General features: G+C 37.8%; 1 protein-coding gene across 1 annotated transcript in view; it reads right to left on the bottom strand.

The window, feature by feature from the left end:
* Positions 1 to 4,674: 4,674 nt before the first annotated feature.
* The window catches only part of Ube2e3 (ubiquitin-conjugating enzyme E2E 3), a 55,987-nt gene continuing 34,858 nt past the window's right edge, over positions 4,675 to 25,803 (bottom strand). The window contains exons 4-6 of the mRNA NM_001047857.4: positions 11,500 to 11,632; positions 6,621 to 6,768; positions 4,675 to 5,442 (exon numbers count right to left, since the gene is read on the bottom strand). Coding sequence (NP_001041322.2) covers positions 5,345 to 5,442; positions 6,621 to 6,768; positions 11,500 to 11,632 — 379 coding nt within the window. The 3' untranslated portion in view covers positions 4,675 to 5,344. The remainder of the gene's footprint in view (positions 5,443 to 6,620; positions 6,769 to 11,499; positions 11,633 to 25,803) is intronic.

The raw sequence follows: 25,803 nt of genomic DNA, 5'->3' as shown, positions 1-25,803 counted from the left end.
ACGATGAAGCAAGCAGATAAGGGGACGAGTAGACCACTCTCTTTGCTCCCTTAGTCCTTTATACTCCACACAACTTATTTTTCATCACTTCATAGGTAGTAACACGAAACTTGACATAACTTTCCCAATCTCAGAACACTAGAAAATGTTCAACCTCCCTTACAGTTTCGGGGTCTTGTCTGTCTGGGTTCTGATGCACTGTCTACCCATTTCTCATTGGCTTTACTTCCTGTCCTTAGTGTATCCTGGTGGGCCCAGTTTGCTCGGTTGATTTAAATGCTCGTACTGTAAGTGAGATAACTGGAATCAGGGAGTCACCTTCCAATAGGACTTACTAGAACGCTTTGATTTGTATGTTATTCCATTTCCCTCTTTCACAGACTGTATAAGAAAGAAATTTCACTAATGGCTTTCAACATTCAAGGGTAGCTTCTCTCTATATAGCAGCACACAGCATATTATATACTTTTACATAGGTCTTTTTCTTAAAGTATTTTTGTTAAAATAATTCCCACAAAGACCATCCTTTTCATTTTTCCTACTTTCCTAAAATACAGGTATAGTCACAAGTCTCCTAACATAGGCAATATACTCTTGAGAATGCGAAGACAGTTCTTCACCACTGTACAAACATCAGAGTACACTTACACAAACTTGGGCAGCTATACTAGACTACTTCTAATCTAAGAAACACCATTGGTGGATTTCACTCATCAAAATGCTGGCACACAGTACACAAGGCTACCTTTGCAACATTTTTCTTTTTACCAGTGAAAGGAAACTAAGAAGATGCCAATGATAACAGAAAACTGTGTGCAGTCATAGACAATGATTTCTGGTGTACTGATGAAGTTTTACAATTATAAGATTAAATTATTCTTCTAAGATAACAGGAATAATCTACGCAGCACCTACCATGTACAAAACACGGCATTCAGTGTGCTAAAGAGTTAAAGCAGACATCCCTCTTTATGCAGACAAACACTATGTGGTATGCATGGGTCAGCCTTAAGTTGAAGTTTATTTCCATGATAAATAATTGTTCAGTTGGCAGCTACATGTTAGATTCCAGGCTAGGTACTGACACACAGAAGGGTGTGTAATACCTTCCCAAGGCTCACTATCCAAGCATCCAAATAGGACGTTAAAATGAACGAATAGCAAAATACAAGACACAGATATTGAATATTAAAGAGTAACTTTAAAGACTGTATTTTCTCTTTTTGTGTGTACATACACTGACTAAGAGAAAGGCAAGGATATAGGGTGTTTTTCTCCTTGCACTTATGAGGACTCTGGGCTACCTCTGGTCTTCATGCTTGTATTTATGGTAAGCACCTTTCTCCGATGAGCCATCTTGCTAACCCAAAAATATTTTCAAAATGTCAGTTAGTATTACGTATATTAAATATTAGATAGACTGGGTAAATTTACTAAATATTACACCAATTTTTGTTGTTGTGGTTGTAGTGTCAGCAGAGTCATCTGTTCATTTTCTCTTTCAGCAGAAAATGAATACATTTTTACCAAAGATGTGTTTCCTTTTGCTAGGGAGAAAAATCTATCTGGATAGGAAAGTAATAAACTGCCTAATAAGGGTGTGAAAATGTATTCACATCTGTCTATTTCATACTCTAAGTAAACCAATCGATTCAATTTGCAAGCATTTAACCTTTGCAGGACAAGCCCACAACGTAAACCAGTAAAGGGGTTATACATATCCACATCTAGCCACCACCTACTCCCTGTCTTTTCCAAAAAGAAACAGGAAGGAAGTGCTTGACTTTTAGGGAGGACACTTGGTTTGCGGCTGCTGATGGAAAATAAACACATGCGTAATTCTGTGTGATGCTTGTTATCTTTGTGATGCTCGTATGGCTGTTATCTCAGAAAAAGAAACTGCCAAACAGAGTTGTGCAGCAGAAATGTTCACTGAAAGGGTGGACTGGAGATAAACTGAGGGGATTTGAGGAGAACACTTTTCAGTGACTTGCATGTGACAGACCTCCACAAATAAGGTAATCACTCTGTCTATATGCCAAGCTATTATTTATTTAGGTATGTATACGCTGCTCTACTCACATGAGAATACATCTAGGACTAAGCTCCAAAGCTCTCTAACCTACACTTAATGAGGCTGCGAAAGGATGTCTGTAACTATCCTTGTGCCCAAATCTGGGTCAGGAGCTGCTTAAAGTTTTCCCCCTACAAAGTATCGCCTCTTAGTATGTATGTTAACATTGATTACTTAAAATTCACTCTGGGCTGCCAGTGCAAACACAAGCAGTTGCAAACAGAAGATTACAAACGTGAAGATGCTGGTTCTGGGGCATCCCCTACACAGCTGCTTATGAGATGAGCAGTGAGGAAGGAAAGAAGAGGGAGCAGCCAGAGCAGAAACGCATATGCCTTTGACAGATCTTCATATGTCCGTCAGGAGGGTCACCTCGCAATTCTAGTTTAACAAGGTAGACGCTATCTGACAGTGATTGGGCTTTATTACCACTACTCTTCACCATGTAAGCATCACATAAGCTACTCAGTAATATGCTCTATGCCCACTTTGAAAGCACTTTCAGTCCACCGTGCAGGGACACTCCACTGCACACTGGAGACAGACACTGAAAACGCCAAACAACTCCCTAAGGAAAGGCTGAAGAGCTAGTGAGATTTGACTCAACGATTTCTATCTACTAAAATGTAATTATTTTTATTTGGGTATTACTTGCAAAACCTAATTTGACTAGAAATAAAACAAAGAGGCTTACTTACTCTGAATAAGAAACATTAACTGAAATATAACCATGATGTAATTATTAAGATTAGTTTCTTTGACAAAAAATAATTGATGTTTAAATGATCTATTCAAAGTCCACAATCTAAATTGGGAGTATCAATTGGGTGTGCCAATGTACATATTAATGTGATGATAATGGAAACAGCCTCACACTTATACACTAGTAGTCCTTGTATTACGTGAATACCAGTGGACTGGCTCCAGTTCTTTACATATAAAAGAGGAAAACTCTTCTGAGAAAAGGTAGTATGGGTCAAAACTATAAATTCTGAAGCCCACAGTTAATTGAGATTTCCTAGTTTAAAAGAAAAGTTCATGCCCAGATAATTAAAGCGATATATTCAATATGCTTACCAATATAAACATTTTATGTGTTTATATAAGATGTTTTTGTTTTTAGTATTACTTCCTCATTTTCAAGTGTTTAAACAAGGGAAACGGTGCTAAGTGTTCCTGTAACAAATATTAATAAACTACCCAATATTCACTAGAATATTATCAAAGTCTGAAACTAAAATAGATTCTTATAGATTTACTCAAATATTCTTATCTGATTGGAGAAGTTGCAATTAATCCACAAATACTTCTTTTACAGACAATAGTTACAGGCAATATATATATTCAGCATTATTTTGTACACTGATCATTAGAACACCACAGGTCTGGTGGGATACACAGTGGCTCAGCCATTTTCATACTTACGAGTTGCAATTGGACTGGCAATGCAACACACTAGTATTCAGAATGAGAGCTTGCTAGCACCAAGAGAAACTCATTACTTTAGGGTATAGAATGCTAGTCTGAGCGATGGGAAGTCCTTTCTACAGTTCGCAATGGTTCATTAAAATCATTTTGGTTTTCATTTAACACCTCTAACCTCATCACATTGACTTGAACGGTGGACTTTTAATTTCTACTTAAAATAAGACTCAGAAGTTTTCAGAGATAAAGCTTAAATCTTCTAAATATTAACACATTGCTAGCTGTTCTCTTATAAAAGGGTAATGTGTGTGTGTGTGTGTGCGCGCGCGCGCGTGTGCACACGCATGCGCTCACACGCAACTTTCAGAAAAAATAGACAACTGCTAAATTTAAGCTTTCTTCTGATTTATGATTTCTATCTTCAAATGTGACTAGAAGCCCCCTATTTTATAGTGGCAGTCTGTCTACATAACTGAGACTCACTTCCTGAAGAAACGTCTCCATGTGTAGGTGCTAAAGATCCCAAGCTAGCCTCTACCACTGAGCTAACATTCCCTCGCCCAAAGCAATGTCTGTTTTTATCCTAATAATTAGTCTCCATGAATTTTATTATGGTACTGCTGTATTACCATACTCAGGACTGGAAAAGACACTGACCACAGGTAATTTATTCCAGGCACAGGGGAAAAATAGTACAATTATATTGTTTATAGTTCTCTTAAGCAAGCTTACTAATCACACTTAGAAGTGATCTGACCCTAAAGCCTTACAACTTGCCTGTCCTGCCTGCACACGGACACACACTCTACCTTCAGGGCATACAGGACTTTTGAGCCTCTGGCTACACTTGCCGGCCATGTATCACAGTAACAATAATGCACCATAAAAATTCAGGATCAGGATGAAAGGGAAAAGCACCATAGAAAAGCAATCACAGCATAGCAATTATCTGACAATACTGCCCAATGTTGAACAGAAACCACCAATTTGGAAACAAAATGCTTTGTTAAGATGGAGTGAGTTCTGAATGATCCAGGACTTCATTTTCAATTTAAATATTACACTGTCCATGTAGAATTTATATGTTGTTGTCTTTTAAGACCAATGGTTTAAATCCAGCTTCATATTTAAGCCCACTGTATTCTCTCCTTAAAGGAAAAAACTCTACACACTTAAGATTTTTAAATGTTTTCGATTTAATAATTCATTCATTTGTACTAGTCCTTAATAATCAATCTTCATAGCCACATCCTTATTTCATCAACAATCATCTCAGACACACCTTCTGACAAGACTTTCAACATTATGACAAGAAACTCTGCCTTCAGGAGCATGTTTATTGTGTTTGAGATGATACATCGGTGCTCTCTGAGCTACAAAGGGTAGAAGGAAATCCTTTCATTACAAACTGACAAAGGTAAAACATTTTCACAACAGCATGAACCACATACTCAGAAATAGATCTGGGCTTAATACAAATGACATAATTCCTAGTCATCTACAGCTACTTTTATAACTTCATACAGATAATGAATTAGGCTAAAATGCACTATAATATTTGGTAGACTTCAGGACCAGTATCCTTAGTACATCACAAAATACATTTTGATATCCCAAAGAAGCAAGACTTGCAAGTAGGCATTTTAAACGTAACTAATCTACAGCTACGAAGTTCTACTCTTGGTAGCATTTACCTTTTGGGGGTCTCCCAGTCTCCAGAGATAAAGGCAAGAGTAGAGTCAGTATAACATATACACAGAAGTCCGTATTGTAAAGGCTATAAAGATCCGCAGCACAGTGGGAAGAGGCCTTCTGCTCCTTCACACCGCATACAAATTATGTGAATTATGTTGCGTATCTCTTGGTCCACTGTCTGGCTATCCTGTCGTGTTCTGCTCTGTTGGTCAAATACTGAGTGGCTATGCTTCCAACCAGAGGGTCCGCTGGAAAAGTGAAAAGGACATTAAAACATGCATGCTTTAAACATAATAGTTCCAACAAGGCATTATATTAAAACAGTTATATTTCGGCAGCATTTTAATTCAGAATGACCTTACTTTTTCATAAAAAATATTCTAGAAACAGCTATATAGTTTAATATTTAGAAAAAATATGTATTTTATTTAACAAATATTTTAAACTTAAAGTTATTTTTTTTGAGAATCACAGAGGACTACTATATTTACACTACTTTTACTTCCCTTTGAAGCCATGACCTCTTTCTTTAAGGTTAAATATATGTACATTCCTTCTTCTCTCCCTCTCTTTTCAGTCCATGTCTTTAGGGATGACCACTTAGAATAAAGACATCACCCTATCAGGGGCTCATCACTAGAAGAGACATGTTCTTGCTTCCCCAGCAGCCACTGATCATCTGTAGGTCATTATTTAGGGGAAGAGACTTGTGAAACTGCTGATGTCACTGTGTGGGTCTTGCTTGGGTGCCCTAAGATATTCTGTTGAGATGTCACTGATGTAAGTTCCCTGTCATGCTATTCTTGGTATTTTATTCAACTAACAAAGTCTGGTAGATAACGGGAAGCTACATTTTTTGTTTTGTTATGCGTCTTAATCTAAGTTTCACATAAAGCTTCTATCTTATAATGCTAATTCAGAGTGAATTGTTCCTTGCTGGTCATACAGTAATGTCTATAATTGTAAACATAAGCTGACTAAAAAGTTACCTGTCATTTCACTTTAAATAGAATTTTGAAGTAAAAGTTGAATCTGAGGTTAAATGTTTATGTATGTACATATGGCACAGAAAGTGTGCCAAACAAAGCCAATACAGACACAGTAAAAGGTTTCCCTTCTGGACGCCAAAAATTCAGGATCCAAGCCCTGGCACACAACTGTTAACCCTGGTTTTCAGATAATGTATGTATGTCTTATATTTACAACTTAACATTACTACAGTGTGTATACATCCTTACAGATCCCCGTATCTTGACATACTATTGACAACTGTCTCCCTGTGAGTTCTGAGTTGTCTCATTCTTTAATACCTAGTCTCTTAGTGGACACTGCTTATTTCTGAGGCTGATCTTCCTAATGATAAAATTTATGTCTTGACCAACATTAAACAAACATTTTATTTGTAGATTCATAAAGATTTGCTTACCAGGGTTGCAATCTGTCAAAAGGGAACAAATAGAGAGCAAAACCTTTGAAATAGTCAAAGCGGGACTCCAGTTGTCTTTCAGAATATCCAGGCAGATGACTCCCTGACTGTTGATGTTGCAGTGGTAGATTCTGGTGCGGAAGGTAACCTACACAGCACAGCACAAACAGGAAGCAAACAAGTCTATCACCAGTTCATCCCAACAGCAACACATTACAGATGATACCAACAGCAAATTACTAACCAGCACTATTCTTACATTGGATCAGACAACAGCTAGTTTTCTTTAAGACTATTTTTAAAATATTTTAAAAGTTAAATAGTTTTATTTTAGTTAAAAGTATTGATTTTTGGTTTTATTTTGACTTAGAAAACTATTTTTAGCTCATTTATTTTTGTTATTGTAATTTTGTTTTTGACACAGGTCTCTAGGTATGTAGGTCTGGCTGGCATGAACTTGCTGTGCACACTGCCTTGGTTTCAAACTTACGGCAATCCTCCTGCCTCTGTTTTCTGAGTACTGGGACTATTGGCATGCACTACATACGATACCAGGTATTACCATGGCTTAAGAAAAAAGTGAATAGGTGAATAATGAATACCTAAAGAATGGTATTATGCATTTACACATGTACCATATACCATATACATATTTGTGGACATACATGAACATGGAAAGTGGAGAATATTTTGGCATCAAAGGTAAGAAGAAAGTATGAATGATTCTAGTAAAAGTAAGGAGTATCACCAACTCAGCCAAGCCTCTTTCTACATCAGAATAAAATGAAAGACTGGGAACAAGGCTGCAGTCACCATCCGTGCTACCTTCCTTCCTCTTAGTCACTCTCCTACAGACACTGACATAGAAAAGCAAAGTTTTCAGTTATGGGTCAAAGAAACTGGCATCTCTTTTTCAGGAATAAATACTTGTATGTTTCTAAGCAAATGCAAAAAGTAGTTGAGAAATAAATTCATCACTTGGACTTGTTGAAAAAAAGAATTTTCTGATCTTAGAATTTGCAATGTACTGTGAGCTTCAAAGAAGAATCTGGGAACAGGAAAAAATATCCAAAAGTGCTTTTTTGGGGGGTGGGGGCAAAAGAAAAGCAGGAAAAAAGGAGGAACACATTAACGAACTACCTAACATGGCTTAAAAGGGGCTACAGAGCAGTCATATGTGAATACAGAGATCTGAAATATACCATGTTTCAAAGACTCAGTACTAAAAAAGCCATAAAAGAACTTAATAATATTCTTATGAATATTACTTCCAGCATGTTGAAATGGTAATACTCTAGATATATAGGGTTAAATATACATTTAAAATTAATTCAGTTGCTTATTTATTCAATGTGGCTATGGAAACTTAAAATTATACATGTACTTTGTGCTTCCAATAGACAAGGTTGTTCAAGAAAAATGGAATACTTGTTTGTCCAAATGACTGAGCTGACTACATCAAAGACAGGAATTAATTTCAAATAAAACCAATATACTGAAATCTCCTAGTTATCAATAGTAAATAAACAAATTAATATCCAATAACAAAATGTTTGTTTCTCTTTAGGAAGTTCAACAGCTTAAGTGAACTCAAACACTATAGACCAGGCAGAAGTGGCACACAGATCTCTGTGAGTTCGAGGCCAGCCTGGTCTTTTCCAGGACAGCCAGAGCTACACAGAAAAACTCTTGTCTCAAAAAACAAAAACATATATTTGAGAGAAGGAGAGGAGAAAGTGAAAGAAATAAGTCTTATTACCAAAATATCACAAATTTTATTTATATTTTATTTTGGAATAGGGTTTAAGAATGGAAAAATCTGCCTTAACAAGGAGAGAAGCAACATTACAAAGTTATAAATGTAACACACTGGAACTTCTAAATAAACTTCTAAATCTATAAATAGCCACATACTAATAAAAATGGCACGCCATATACAGGATTATAGTTCAAAGCCCTTCTACTAAACAATTTCCACTTCCACTAATAGTGCTAAGGAAATGTAAGTATCTTTTAAATTACATTATTTCTTCCTCACATACAAGAATTATATCATACAACTATATCTTGTTAACTTTTCCCCTATTTTCTAAAGTATTAAAACCAATTTCCAATATGAAAAACTATGCATGTGGAATTTTTACTATTTATAAAAATAGATATGAGGTTTACTAAACATTTATTATACAGAAAACAACAAAAGAATAAAACTTGAGCAGTTGGTAATAAGCTGACATTTATCATTCTAAATGAGGGTCTAATTAATGGATCTAGCATGACCTGACTCTGAGTTAGCTCTGAGTCTGGACATTAGACTTTAAGAGCTTCTAAAGATAACTTTTAGGACCTTAGATTCTAATGGGCCACACTGTAAAACACTCAAACACAGCCTTAATTTGAAGTAAATCTTCCCAGGTCATTAGAGGACCATCTTGTCAGAAAATGAGGCACACAGGGAAGTATTTCTTAGCTGTTCAAAAAAAAAAAAAAAAAAAAAAAAAGGACATGAAATTTGCAGGCAAATGGATGTAAGTAGAAAAATACCATCCTGAGTGAAGTGACCCAGAGCCAGAAAGGAAAGGATGATATCTACTCAACATATAAGTGTTTATTGCTGATAAGTAAATGATCATCAAGATCTAACCCATAGACCAAAGAGGTCAGGTAGAGAGAGCTCTGGGGACCTCTGTGGCAAGAGGAAATGGGACAGATTCTGCAGGTGGTCTAGGGAGAGGTGGGAACAGGAGCAAGAGCAGGTGGAGACAGGGGCAATGAGAATCCAGTGAGGCAGGGAGGGGGGAAGGAGGAGATTACAAGGAGAGATGGCTTGCCGTGAGAGGCATTGGGTGAGGGTGGAAACAGGTCAGTGAAAATCTTTTGGAAGCTATGAAGGTAACCCTCGTGAGGACTCTCAATAATGGGGTCTGAAGTGGATATCTGTTGTAGCCAAGGAAGGCTTCCAATGGTGGAATTGGGTGGTATTTGGTCAAGTTGTTGGTCAGAGAGGGTCCCGTAGAGATCCCTAAACGACCCAGGCTGATACAAGGACAGAGGGGTGCTCTCTGAATGGGGGAAGGGGCAATAGTGTGGCAACATTCATATAACTCACTGAATGCAAAGAGGTCAAACCAGGACCTTCATGGAGTCTTCACCCCTGCATTCTAGTCTCTTGGGCACAAGACGATTCTCTATAGGCTATAGAACAGAAACCTAGACACTAACACAGCCACAAAAACCTTGTCTGCACTCTGTCCCGCCTTCCAGGTATGCTGGAACAATGGTGGCAAAGAGTATGTGGGATGATGAACCAATAACTGGTTTAATGAGGCCCACTGAGAGAGACCACACCATACACAGCCTGGATGGCCAGGAACCAGAAACTGGACAGCCTCGAGTCCTGAGGCAGAACCAAACCATTTGGCAAAACACAAACAAACAAAAACTAGTAAAATGATTCCCAATGATGTTCTGCCAGTGCTTTGCCCAGCCTGTTTCCTCCAATTGGGTTGTCTTGTCCAGCCTCATATGAGGGCTTTTGCCTTGTCTTGTACCTTGTTTTGTCCTCTCTGACTGTTTTCTCTTGGAGCCCTGCTCTTTTCTGATGAGGAAACAGAAGGGGAGAAGTGGATATGGGGGAGGGAAGTGTGTATGGGAAGGGGTCAGAGATAGAAAGAAACCATCTTGTCTGTAATTCGAGGTACACACCACTAGGTGGAACTATTGTTACACTGTTAGAGAACACTGTCCAGAAAAGTGTCCTTTCTAAAAATCATGAAGTAAGCCTTTATAGAACGAACAGAGAGAGAGAGAGAGAGAGAGAGAGGGAGACAGAGAGACAGAGAGACAGAGAGAGAGAGACAGAGACAGAGACAGAGACAGATAGAGACAGAGACAGACAGACAGACAAGGAAGGATGGGGGGAAGGTGTGGATAGGTAAATAAATAGATACACACATAGAGAAATACACTGGATCACAAATATATTTAAGTATTTTCAGGATTTAAAACAAAAAGCATTTTTCACACAAGGAACCCCATAAAAAAAAAATCAGGAAATATTTTTGGCTCTTTTGTTGTTTTTATTTGTTTTGTCCTATTTTGGTTTGTTTTTACTTTATTTAATTTTATTATTTAGATGCCTGTTTGTATCCTAAGGAAAGAGAAAGAAGGGATTTGGGCAGGAGGGAAAGCAGGATAGATCTGGGGGGAGTTGGAGGAGGGGAAATCATTATCAGAATATTGCATTAAAAAAGAAAAGCATTTTACAAGTTGGGGGCGGGATTCCTCTTCAGCAAACTCAGCTCCACAGAGGAAGCATTAGGGTTTTTACTTGACTACTGTATACTGAGAAGTCAGGCAAGGAAGACGCCCTTCAAATAAGCATCATGTTTAAGCTCTGCAAAACCATAGTTTCCCCTTTGCTACCCAAGCAGCAATCAAGCTCTTTAAAGGAATTGAGAAGACAGTGGAAGTGAGCCTACCACTCTTCAATCTTGTATTACACTCACAGAAGGCACAAAATGAATATGGAAGTATTGGCTAGTTTTATAGTTTTTGCTTATCTAGGAATAAAGACAAATCCTATTATTAACCTATTTCTGAAAGCTACAAATGAGTCTTATTTCAGAGGGAATTTCACGTATATTCACATTTATGTTTTCTTCAATGCACAGTTTTATTTACTATTAGTAAACTATATCGAATATAAAATTATTATTAAAAGGCAAAAGTCAGTAATTTTTGGTTTTAAAATTTGGTTCTGAGTTTCCATATTAATTCATAAACAACAATTAAATAAAATTACAGTAATATACATATAAATTCTAGAATAACTGGGTTTTGGAGGAGGATAAATATTAATGTACACATAAGCTCTTACCTTTGGTGGCTTAAATGGATAATCTGAAGAAAATGTGATATCCAGAAAAAAAACACCACCTTCATACACAGAACCTGGTGGACCAAGTATAGTTGACCTCCATTCATAAATGTTATCTCCTTTAGGCCCAGCACTATTTAAAAGAAATTAAAAATTAATATATACATCTATAAATAATACAGGTAACATCCTAAGAGGAATGCAAAATTAGAAGTTAAATAAGCAATCTAAAGCAGTAAGACCAACAAGATGTGTTCTTGCACACAGGTATAAATTCTGAAATATTCCAAACAGAAAATTATAACGAAAACACAGAAACTATAAGTTTATTGGATATCTCCTATTACCATTTTACGATCTGCCTCCTATTCTCCCTTCCCTCTTGCTACACCCTATACACACAAACACACACACAAACACACGACTTGGTTACATTGTGACAAATTGTGATAAATACCTACGTGTACTCTTCCAAAAATAATTAAGAAGTCAATAGTTACTAAATGTCAACAACCACACTAATCTATAATTTGTATGATAAAATTGTCAACCAACTCTGTAATATATCCCTCCCCCTCAGATAAAAGATCCAGTCTTGGGAGTCAAGAAAATCTTATACCTAAATCTAGTCTAGTCCAAGACGGGAGTTTACTATGTAACTGTAGGCTGGCCTAGAACTTGGAATCATCTTGCCTTACCATCTGGAGTGCAAAATCCACCACGTGCACCTCAGCACACCCACTCATGCTTTTCCTTTCCTTTAACATGGGTCCTATCAGAATTTATTCTTTCTGACTTTATTTGGCAGAATATAGTCCTTAAAAGAAATAAATGTACAGCAACACTTGAGTTTGCCTGTGGTTCTCTGATGAGACTCAAGTAACACACTGCTAACTAAAACACTAAATAAATCATGTCATTTTGGGGTCATGACATTGTGAAGCACATGATTTGGTGTCCTGTCCCTCACTGGTGATATTAAGTTTCACCCACTGAAGATGCTTTCCAAAGTTCCTACTGCTTAGTTACTAACTGTTCTTTATTCAATATGTACTCTTTGGTTACATTACTACCATGCAAATACCATTCTCTTTATTCAAAATTCTCTAGATTTAACACACTCGCTCGGAAATCCTCTGAATGCTCCTATGATATTGGCATAATCATAATTTTTCAACTCCAGTTATTCCTCCACATTTAACAGCTGTCTTCAGCCCCTTCTTGTTCTTGATTATATAAATGTTATATATTATTGATATGAACTCATAAAGTACTATTTCTTTCCAATGCTTTATAATTCATTATTGCTTTTAATTATTTTGGTGCTTGAATCATAGATTTTTACACAGAGAAAGAGTCTACAAAACAGCTCCAACACGCTTCTAACATGCCAGCATTTTAGAGTACACCCCGATACACTTCTAACATGATGGTGCCATTTTAGAGTATATTCTTCCTTCCTGGTATGAGGAGATGCTTTAACCTCCGAGCCCCAGAATCACCTTCAAGAATCCTAGGTCCCTGTCTGAGAATGTTAAGAAATCAGGACTTGAATTCTACTGAACCACAGAAACATGCAATGTGCTAAACATCAGTATCATTTATACAATAAAAATAAAATAGTTAAATATAATTTAAACTCACAATTTCTGGATGGTAATGTAACTCAGTGACTCCTATAATCATTGCTCAAACACCTCACAGATTGCCATTTTCCTCTATTTGTTCAGAATTTCATTTTCTCTTTAATCATATGTATATGCAGGTGGGAGTGGGCCGGGGAGGTCATGTGCATGAGTGAAAGTGCTCATCCCCTGAAATACTGGGTGACTTGTTATGGGTGCTGAGAGTCAAACTGAAGTCCTCTCTACAAAGGTATGCATCCTTAATGGCTGAGACATCTGTCCTATCCATTTTCCTCTAGATTTTTACACTGAAAATTATCCTGGCTTTCTGCAAGCATGTATATGCTTTTGTTCTTTTAAACTACCCATCAATCTAGAAATGATCTGGAAGATCTATTTAAGTAGTGCAAAGTAGTACTGCAACCATATTAATAATAGGGCATCAGCTTAGCTACATGTTATTAATCCTGCAAAACTGACATTGTAAATCTAGTGAAGTTCAAATGACATATGTCAAAAAGGCTTTTCTTATAGCCATCAAACAATTCTATTTGCTACTGTAATTTCACTGTGGTTATCTCTGCTCTCCCAACAGATTTTACAAATACTTACTTGTGTAAGTACCCAAACTTCCAAATAACCAAATTCAGATGACTGAACAGAAGGTAAGTTAAGGTCAATGTACTTTAATGGACTGTGGAATTGTACACTGAAAAAATGATGCTTTGGACAAATCTACCACCCTTAAAGAAATAAAGATGGAGAGGGCAAGAATCCATCTTAAATCCTATTACACGGCAGAAGAGATTCACACTGTAAAACCAAATTCCTGATTCTAAAGTTTGTTTCCCCCTCTTATGTTGCATGAAAAAGGGTCCATTTAACTCTATCACATCAGGACTATAAGAGAAGCATCTAGCCTAAGGAGTCTATTTTCATTTCCTTTACAGCATCTCTTGGAATAGACAAGAGACTCTTTCCCACCAAGAGACATGGGAAAGGAGAGCTTCAGGACTGAGTCTGTTAGCTCAAAGCATCTCACAGCTGAGCGGGAAAAAAAAACTGGCAAAACTGAGCAAGCATTCCTGTATCTTTCCTCTGACCTCCATGCTTTCTGTTTCTCTCCTTTCCACAGGGAAGAACTCTACAACCTTCCTTCTTGCCTTATACCATAGACTTTTCTCTTTCAAGTCAACAACATCCACAAGAATCCAGCAATGGCATTTTCCCAAACTTGACTAAAAGACAAACTTGTTTCTCTATCCCTTCTAGCTTTTAACTCAAATTATTGTTCCTTTAACAGAAACACTCCTTAAAAGTATTCCCTTTATGTGTCATCTCTAATTTCTCTCCTCCTGTTTTTAAAATAGTTTCAAGCTGGATTTCTTTCCTCATTTTTCTGTAGAAACAACTCTTGATGTAAGGTCAGCAATGACATCACTGATGGTAATTTCCCATGCATCGAGTAACTAAATTTTAAAGTAGTAAGTCAACTGAAAATTAAACTCAAGAAACCAGAAGAGGGGGTAGTCAACAAAATGAAGAATGTATAAAAATCCCATATGGAAAAGCTGTTGCTAATTTAAAAAATAAAAGTAAAATATTAATAAAATTAAGTGGCTTTGAGAAATGACTCAGCAGTTGAGAGCACTGGCTGCTCTGTAGAGGACCCAGGTCCTGTTCCTAGAACCCACATCATGGCCTATCACCATCTGTAACTCCAGTTTCACAAGTGCCAATGCCCTCTTTTGGCCTCAGTGGGCACGGCATGCACATAATGTATATACACATAAACAGGAAAAACATTTGTCCATAAAATAGAAATGTTAAAAAAAATAAAATTAGATAGTCTGCCTATCAAATTCATAGGGAAACTAGTGCCCAAATGTCAATTCTAACTTCACCTACATATCGATGCTAACCCACTCCCCAAATAAAACATAACAAATTATTCTGTAGATACCAACAAATTGATTCTAAAGTTTGTGTAGAGAAGAACTGAGAATATTTGCTAAGGAAGGAAGGAATGAAAAAGACAGGTATTACCCAAACTGAAGACTTACAACACAACTGCAAAGCCCCAGAGAAGACATCAGTGTATACAGGTGAAAAAGACCAAGAGAACAGAATGGAGAACCCAGAGAGTCACCCAACTACAGTTAACATTCGTAACTGCAAAAGTAACAATAAAGCAAAGGCAGCTTTTCAGCAGAGGGCACAGTACTAGTAAAGCAAAATGACATAGGCAATGAAAAATGTCTAGATTTCCCCTGATTTTGCGTGTGGATAATTCACTTTGGAAGATACTTTAACAGTTTCTTAGAGACTAAGTTCATCTTACTATATGATCCAGCAATAACATTTGTTGCTATTTAACCAGGAAACAAAATTCAACACAAAAGCTTGTGCATAGCAGTAATATTCATAATTGTCACAACTGGCAAGCAGCTGTGAACAGATACCATGACCAAGACAATTCTTATAAAGAACATTTAATTGGGGCTGGCTTACAGGTTCAGTTTCAGCCCATTATTAGTATCAAGGCAGGATCATAGCAGCTTCCAGTCAGTCACAGCACAGAAGGAGCTGAGAGTTCTACATCTTATTCTGAAGGTAGCTAAGAAAAGGTCTAAAGCCCAAGCCCAGTGACACACTTCCTCCAACAAGGCCACACCTCCAATAGTGCCATTCCCTCAGCCAAGCACATACAAACCTCCACAGCAACCAAGCCATATTAACTGAACTAGAAGCTGCTCTATTTAGATGATGAACTATTATTCAGTGCAAAGGAGCGGTAAAGAAACAAAATCACACACATGTACCTTAAATTCAGATTACTTGGTCAAAGAAGATAATGTGAAAACCTATATACTGCTATATACTATAAGATTCCAAACATACCACATCCTGAAACAGTCCAAATTATGGAGAAAATAAAAATGCTAGCAAGGTACCAGAAGATAGGTACTGATGTGATAAGCTAGATAAATGTATCAGTGTGTGTGTGTGTGTGTGTGTGTGTGTGTGTGTGTGTGTGTGTGTCTAAATTCATAAAATGTACAGCACCAAAAATCAACTGTCATGTACTAGGGACTTTAGGGAACTTGTGTGGCAATGTATGTTCAAAGCAAGTTCATGGACTGTAATATACAACATCCACAGCACCGGTGTGAATGCCACTGAAGATAGCATGAGGGAGGCAGGAGACAAAGGGGCACATGGTAATGCTTTAGTTTCTACTAAACTGTTATGAAAAATGCCTGTAACAATAAAGTAATATATTTATTTAAAAGAAAAACTATAGAGCGTATAAAAACGTACATGCTAATGCAAAAAGTAGTAAATGTTATTCAAGTCTTGGTTTATTAAAAAGTTTCTGAGTTCCAAACAGATATACTCTAAAGTACAGCTTGAAACCAGGTATTCTGAACTCTGGAAGCATACTAACCATCAACTATAAATGAAACCTTCCACACCTGCCCATCAACAGTAACATGAACAACTTTCCTCCATAACAATAAATGAATAATTATATGCATTTTTTAAGTAACCAATACTTAAAAAAAGAAATCAAAGCTTACCATGCTACCAGGTTAAGCATTTAAAACTATATTATCCATACTACCTCAGTTTAACCAGAATGGCTTCAAGTTCATGTCACCGGCAGGTATTCACTCTGGCCTCTTTCCTATCTTCCAAACACAGCTCAACACCCAAGACAACAGAGACAAAAATTAAGATTATATTCAAAGAATGGAAGGCCAAAATATTCTTCTTATTTAATGGTTATAAAATGAAAGACAGAGAACACAGTACTGTCAGAGTGATAGATAGGTGGGCTATGAACAGGGAGGGAAGTGGACAGCCTATCAATCAGCCTAAGACAGGAAAGAATCCAAGGAAAAGGGACAGGCAGCAAGTATGTCACAGCAAGGATAAAATGGAGGAGTTTCTTTTGTAAGAGAAGAGACAAAGGAATCAGGACAAAGACAATAAAGGAGGAACAAGGGAGGCACATCCCCTGCAAACATGATGAGGACAAGTCCTGGGAAGACTGGAAACCAAGCTCTGGCTTACAAACAGGAAGGAAACATCTATAGCTATTAGCCTTCCAGTAAAAGAGTAAGCCAGTTATTGTTAGTGTTAATAAAATATGTGGAAATAAAATATATTCTCAGTAATGACTATTTCTAAAAGCACTCAGGCCACCTTTTTAAATAAAAGTTTCTAGAAATAAAGTTAGCAAGTATTCTAGCAATTTAGTTATTAATACCTCAAACTTAAGGCAAACACTTACTTTTGATTCTAAGTGCTAAAACTAGCTCAACTGTTCACTGTAAATAAATACTTCAAAAAAGTCCTCTATATATCAGAACTGATATGTATCTGTCCTTGAAGGACACTTCAGAATTGGTTCATTTCATTTAAAAATGAAATAATCCTGGAAATGAACAGATTACTATTAATATCCCTAACATAAGCAATGACTTCTAACACTGACACATGTTCCCACAAGGAGGCAATCACCACTTAGCATGAGTATTACAGAAGGAAAAGAAGAGAGCAGAGAAAGGAATCCTCAAGTTAGATAAATTTTTTAGGGACAATTAAGAAGAGTAAAACAAAAAGTTCACCAAAAACTCCCAGTCAGCTGCATACAATTCAGGGATTAAGGTAAGGTTTAATAAATAAATGTTTATGTACTTAAAGAATATTTAAAGTACAAGCACTAGCATCTACAACAGTATAAAATTGCACATCAAAAAGAAGTGCATTTGCTAGTCATAGTGTCACCACCTGTTATTATAGTTGGCACTCTGCCTGCCTACACTCAACAATTCCTGTGCTCCTTATCTCCTGCCCAGATTTGTAACTTCCCCGTTAGCTACTACTGACACCTGTACATATGTTCATACACAACTGTAAATCTTTAGTCTACTGCATCCTCTTACAGTTGTTCCTAGGTACACATGTCCAGGCTGACCACTTGAAATTCATGAGCCCATCCCTGAAGGAAACTTTTCTCCTTCTCTCAGCAGCCACAGACTGCCTATAGCTCCTTCATCCAAGGAAGAATCATATTACTAAGATTTCATGCGTGCAATTGCCATTCCACTTCTAGGGGACATGATCTCCTAGCAGGGTCTACAACCCCTCTAACGCTCTTCTGTGACTTTCCTGAGTACAGGGGTTGCACTGATTACTTTTAGTTGGGGCTGGGCACCCTATAATCACGTATTCTTCACATTTTTAACGATCTGTGGATCCCTGATCTAGTCTCTATCTGCTGCAAAAAGATGTTTCTTTGATAAGTGAATGAGAACTCCACTTACTTGTAGGTATAATGATAAGTATTTAGAATGAAGTTACATGTTATATTGATTAGGAAAATGGTAGGTTCTCCTCCCAGGTCTATAACCTCTCTGCTCATGGGTAGTTGGTTTACAGCATCAGACATAAATCTTATCCTGAGTGGACTGTGAGTCCAATTAGACAGACTTTAGTCATCCCTAAGATAAAACTGCAACCGCTAGACCACTGTGACCATCTCGTCAAGGTGGTCATTGTTATGACTTGTAGGCCTTTCACCTGGGTAAGATTATCAGTTGCTACTTTCCTTTAGCAGACCACACATGACCTACCAATATTATGAGAACCAGTCCTCAAGAAGGAGGCTTCCAGCTCAATTTTAGCTCAATACCTCCTGTGTTTGAAGAGTATATAGTATCTTCAACAATTAGGTCTTAACCTTCAAGCTCTGGAGAATAGCAATGGGCAATAGAAACCGTCCATATTGTTTGGGGAGATTTGTGTCCTCCGAAATAATGATTTGAGGGAGTGATTCTCATGCCTGGCATTTGCATAGTTGTTCAATAGTGTTCAGCATTCTTAGTAATTAAAGAAATGCAAATTGAAACTATTCTGAGATTTCATCTTATTTCCGTCAGAATGAATGAGATAAAGACAAGAAACGCCAAAGAATCTTGGTGAGGATGCAAGGAAAGGGGATCCACATTCTTTGTGGGTAGGATGAAAAACTGGAAAGCAGTGTGGAAAAATCTCAAAAAGCTAAAATCAGATCTACCGTATGACCCAGCTACACCACTTCTTGGCATGTGCCCTAAGGACTCATCACACTGCAGGGACACTTGCTCAGTTATGTTTGTTACTGTCTCTTCACAACAGACAGGAAATATAAAGAACAGAACCTTTTCCAACTGAGGAATAGAAATGTAATACGTACACATAATGGAACTCTATTCAGCTATTAAGAAAACATTAAGTTTTCAAGTTAAGTCGAGGCCAACTGATAATTAAACACTGGTGAGGTAACGAAGATCCAGAAAAACAAGTGCCACATGTTCTCATTGGTGACTGATTTCCAAATCCTTAGATTTGAGTACATGACCTGACATATCTAAAGAAGCCAGAACGGAAGAAACAGTCCACAGTGAGGGCATACTTAGGACAGAGGAGCTCTAGAAATGAGGACAGAAGACAGGAAACACAAAGGGGCAATGCACAAAATAAAATGTAGAGAAGCCTTCAAACTGCGGAGAAGCAGGAAAGGGAGTAGAGAGGGAGAGGAAGGAAGGAGAAGTAACATCAGGAATACTTGAAAATGCCAGAGAAAACAGTCTGCAAGCTTGTTTTAAAAAACGCACACACTCTCTCCCTGTCTCTCTCCCTCTCCCTCCCAAGGAGTTATATGGCATGAGCTGATGGTGTTTTCCAAGAGTCATGCACTATTCAATAAATCGAGTAAGTTTAAAGAGCATCACCCATCAAAAATAATGTAACTCATCTATACTGTAAGGCTGCCCACTGCCTACACTATATGTAACACTCTTCTGAAACACGTTTTCCAATTCCAGAACTAAAACCTAATATACTGCCCTGTAGAGTAGACTCTTCAGTAAGATCTATTGTTAGGCACCATCTAAACACTGTTATATGTCAGCACAAAAGCACAGGCCTTCTAGAACATTTATGAACCACCCTGCACCAGCAAAATGTTTTACACAAATTACTGCAAAGTGCTGTGTAATCTCCTGGCTCTTTTCTAAATTATTGTGACACATGAAAAGTAATTATGTTTTTTTGGGGGGGACTTAATCTTTTTGTCACATATTGGAGTGAGGCATATAAACTGCTTTCCTCTTTCTTCCCAGCCCTTACAATGTGGTATAGTGTTTTACAAGGGAAAAAGTAGTATTTATTTTCACAGCTTTTTCTTAAAGGAGTTAGATTCAACTTGTTTTAAATACACACACACACACACACACACACACACACACACAAACATAACTTGTTTTAAACACACACACACAACTTGTCTTAAACACACGAACACACATTCCACTTGCAGAATTATGCTTATGAAAAAATTAATATTTCTGACAGTTGTACACATAAGACTGATGGACTCAAAAAGTCCATATGGAACCTGCTTAAAGACATTCCACATAATTCAAACCTTTCTTCTTGAGCCAGTGTTTCCAGAGAGCCTTTGATCTAAACCAGTACAAAGCTCATGCTCTGTCGATGTTGACATTCATCATCCCAGCACAGCCGTACACAGTAAGAGAAATGCCTTAGAAGACAGTTAAAAATGCCGGTCAGACACAACTCAATACACAATACACTTGTCAGGTGAAGTATTTCTAAAACTAGTCTTAGATGTGAAACACATTTTTCAAGACTGACTCCAGTTAGTTCTGTAATATTTCAGTGTATCAGAGATGATGCTAAAAAGCAAATTTTAAAGATAGGAGAGTCAAATTATCAGCAGCTGTCAGTGTACTCTTAAGTCTTTCACGCTCACTGTGGTATGTAATAGTAAGTTTAATTGAAATATTTATTTGAAAAAACTATTCTTTCTCATTAATGGAGATATCAAAAATCTCTTCCTTCATTTAAGTCTCCCCTTGTCCACCATCCCCCTATTTCTAAGCTGAGGCCTATAAATTTCTAACTTTACCAAAACACAGGAACAAAGAAAGAAAATAACTTTAGCTATTAATGGCTGGGGTTTGGAATTTCCTATCATGTAAGACAGATTACATTAACTACATCAAATGTTTACACATGAGCATGAGTGACCTCTATGGGAAACCTAGGAAAACTTCTTCCTAAATTTTCCTAAGGAAAAATCATGTGTCTTTATTTCTTCTCAAACTTTGTTTTTTAAGTGAACAGTTGCTATTATAGGGGACTGTCTTTCTCTAGGTTGACAATGAATCAAATTTTAATGATTTATTAAATGAAAACAATAGCAGAGGAGGCGGTTGGATGACAAAAAAGCCCACTGAAGAGGAAGACATAGACACTTGCTAGTTGTTTTCAATTACTTTGTGTTCCTGCTCTCCCCCTATACAACATGCCTTCAACAAAATGAGCTTGTAAATTTTACTGAAAGGAGTTATCAGTTTCTACCATAACTAATCAGGCCAGAGTACTGCATATTCCCCCATATTGTGGTTTGTTAAAATGAAACCACAATGAATTTAATCTTTATAATTACAAAATATTGCACTTAGTAATTAGATTCACTGAGGAAGAGAAATGAATGTATCATTTCACTAGAGATTTATTGACTTCTACTATTTTATTATGGGCACCTTTTCCAAGAATGATTCAAAGGCCCCTAATGTCAAGACTATAGCCTGCCTGAGGATAAAGACCATAATTACACAAACCCACAACAAACCACGCAGAAGTGTGATACTCCTTACAGAGAAGTTTGCCTTGATGAGTGCCAGGGGCACATGACCACATTAGAAAGGGCAGAGGGCAGAAGTGAGGACCAGGAGGAAGTAGTACATGGGAAACACAATTGAGACCTACATGCATTCATTGGTAAGAAGTAAAATTTCCAAAAGACTGAGCAGCATTTGCAAATAGGCTGGGGCAAGTGGAAATCAGAACAATGTGGCAGAATCATGAAAGCATGACAACACAGTAAGAGTAAGCAAGCAGTGTTCCCAGTGGACCTGCATCTTTATCCTGAAGACAACAGAGTATTGGTAAGCTTCACGTCATATCAAGAGATAGTTAATTTTGGATTAGTTTTGAAGACTTCAGTCCAAGATTTGGAGACTCCACTACTTTAGTCTAGGTGGGGTGCCAAAGGACTGTGGCTGAGAACACACGGCCCAGTGTGTGGCTCACCTAAGCCGACAAGAACAGGCGCAGGAGAAAGAAAAGATAATGATTTCACAACTTCCTTACAGGGCACATTCCCAGCGGCATATAGCTCCGTTTTCCAGCAGTGTCACCCAGGGACCACCCCACTGTTCTCTCTCTAGCCTCACTGCTAAATGTCTTCTGCTTGCTGTGGATTTCTGTAATAATCTAAGTGAAAGACATCAGGAGAGTGGACTACGATAGAGGAAATATGAAGAAAACAATGAGATTGAAAGGACTTAAGACTTAACAGGTTTGAGAAGATGGCTATTCAAGCTTGAAGACTGACATTCAAATTATCACACCTACGTAAAAAATGCCAGTGTGCGTATAGCTCAGATTTAGGTGTGTTGTAAGTCAGGGTAGAATTGGGCAAATTTATCCCAAGAACTCACCAGAGAGTCAGCCTAACTCAAAACTACAAGCTTCAGGTTCAATGTGGAGTGGTGTCAAAGGAAACAGGGCGAAGGGCCTTAGGGAAGACACAGCACAGCCTCCTGTAAGCTCTGCCTGCATGCACACAGGTGCATGTCCATCTGCACATAACACCAATCAACTGAACTTTTATCAGATAGGAACAATGACAGTAAAGTTTCAGAAAGTTTGTAACTTAAAAGATGATTTGTACAATCCACTAATTAATTATAAAGATGATAGATGGCATTCAGTATAATATAAAGGTTTTGATATAATACACTAAAAAGCCTTTGAAATACCCAAGGAATTCATATGTCAAGGAGACATACACATGTAAGTAGGTAACACAAACCTCTGGAGCCTGGACTACAGCATATATCAAAACGTTTCCGACCTGGTTAGGGAGTGATTAACCAGAAGTCCTAAAGGTGGAATGAGACTGCCTTGGGAAATACTACAGAGAAGTAGGAGGAGACACACCAGGCCCAGGACAGATGTGTAATGGGGGACTACTGCCACCACTCATCCTAAAAAGATGAGAGCAAATCAAAGGGAATTTCAATTACATGAAGGTTAGAAAGGGATGTTAGAATTAAGGGGAGCTGAGTGAAGAAAAACCTGTGTTCCAGGGCAATCTTCTAGACAGAGGTTAAGAGGAAAGGAGAAAACACTCATACAGGGTTGGTTGTCTTTACAAAGGACCAGGTGTTCCACAATAAAAAGGAAACCCACTTTTCTGTGCCTATCTACCCTGCACTGTCTCACATGGTTAGATAAACAAGTACTGCAAAAGAAAAAACTAAGCCATGAAAATATCAAAATTAATTTCTATGGCATACTTTAAAATCCTTAGTTCTTGAAGTCTGCGACCCCTGTGACTGAATTAGGGAAAGACTGGAAAAAGCTGAGGAGGGTGACCCCATAGGAAGACCAGCAGTCTCAACTAATCAGGATCTCTGAGATCTCTAAGACACTAAGCCACCAACCAGACAGTATACACGACCTGGTCCACGGCCCCAAACACATATACAGCAGAGGACTGCTTGGTCTGGGCCTCAGTTGAGGAAGATGCACCTAATCCTGGAGACGTGAGGCCCCAGGGAGTGGGGAGGCCTGGTGGCGGGGAGGAAGAACATCCTCTTGGAGACAGGGGGTAAGAATGGGATAAGAACTGTGAGAGGGGAACTGTGAGAGAGGAAGAGGCAATGGCTGGACTGTAAAAAAAAAAAGTAGTAGTAGTAAATAATAACAATAATAATAACAATAATAATAATAATAATAAATCCTTAGTCCTAAATCTGAGCAAAGATTCCCTCATAAATAAATACCACAGGTTGCTAGGAGTTTTCAACTACCACCAGCTAGGAGTTTGGCTACCACTGATGTCTCTTTATGTAACTTCCTCCTTATCCATTTGTTGCACTAAGGGTCCATTCCAAACTTTATCTTATTTCTAATCGAAGTCAAGCATACTTGATAGGTGAGTATCATCTGCATTTTCCAGCTTCCATTCTGACACAAGCTGTGTTGGATAAAATACAACCAACAGTTGGTAAGCATGACAACCTCTAATGTTTGCTCATAATGAAAGTCACGCTAGTATGAATGAGATGTCTGCACTGTCTTGAATATTGAACAAAGTCCCCAGCCCGTGGCACTTCTGGGCGGTCTCGGAGGTTGTGACCTCACTGGAGATAGTGCGTCACTGGTCACTGGAGAGGAGTTTGAGAGTTTAGAGACTCAAGCCATTCTAAGTTTGCTCTCCTTACTTCCTCTTACAGTGCAAGATGAGCCCGAGCCTGCGCCCCGGAGTTATGCTGCGACTTGTGCCAGACTTCCACTCCAGGAACTCCTAGCACTTTGGAACCAGAGGTCAAATCAACCCTTAAGTCTATACGTTGCCTTAATCATGGTGTTTTATCACAGCAACAAGTTCAGTATTACTGTATCAGCATTTTTGCGACTTCTTATGTCTTTGCCACAAGTTTTTTCTCCTACTTCTTCCACCTTCTCTGCCTCTTTATTGGTCTTTATTTGAATTTAAGGGATAAATGGAAGGGTCTGCACAGTGCCAAGAGTTGACTTCACCTTTGTTTTGAATTTATATATACCACCATCTGACTTTTTAGTATGACCTCACTGATGAAAACCCAAAACACAACAGCATGCACTCAAGTGAGAAAACAGGAAAGGTGTGTGTAAACAGCAGGACCCACAAGAGTAACTGAAATATCACAGCAGCTTCAAAGCTAAGAGAACTGAGCAACACAAACATTGTTGTATCTTTGTTTACTAACAGGCAAATATACTGATCTCCAAATAAACTGAAACCTTAGAGTATGATTGAAAGTTGACGGGCTACATTGATGAAGTAAGACAGAAGATGGTAATAAAATCTCATAATAAAACCAAAAACCTTAGAAAATCTGCACAGACTTTAACTCTAACTTACCAATATTAACTTATTATTGACAAATCTAAGAGCAGGGATAACATCTCTACTATTTCCTCAAGCACTGGCTTCCTGAATGTCTCAGACAAGTAACACTACAGTATTTACCCTCTGGAGATTTGCAAACATGAGGTTTCTCAGATCAGCCTTTACCTTATGATGGACGTAAGTAGTTTTTACATTCCAATGCTCAATCATACTGTGACAAGGGGTCTTAGCTGTCACTCAATCCACCAATGAAAGCACAGGTCATCAATATAATTCTACAATCTGTGCTATTAAGAATCCTTGTGTGGGGGTTGGGGATTTAGCTCAGTAGTAGAGCACTTGCCTAGGAAGCGCAAGTTCGGTCCTGGGTTCGGTCCCCAGCTCCTGAAAAAAAAAAAAAAAAAAAAAAAAAAAAAAGAACCAAAAAAAAAAAAAACCAAAAAAAAAAAAAAAAAGAAGAATCCTTGTGTGACACGGAAATTTAGAATCTCACCACCTATTTTAACAATTAGTAAAAGTACAGTGACCATCTGTAAAATTGTTCAAGCTGAAGCTTTTGTTACTGCCCATTCTATGTGAAGAGAGGAAAGGGTTTTGGCGCAAGTGTTAACATTCCATATGAAAGCTAGAATCTAC

This window comes from Rattus norvegicus, chromosome 3, assembly GCF_036323735.1.
Source record: "Rattus norvegicus strain BN/NHsdMcwi chromosome 3, GRCr8, whole genome shotgun sequence".
NCBI classification, from domain to species: domain Eukaryota; kingdom Metazoa; phylum Chordata; class Mammalia; order Rodentia; family Muridae; genus Rattus; species Rattus norvegicus.
The sequence above is the reverse complement of the archived record's forward strand: the minus strand, read 5'-3'. Positions and strand labels throughout refer to the sequence as shown.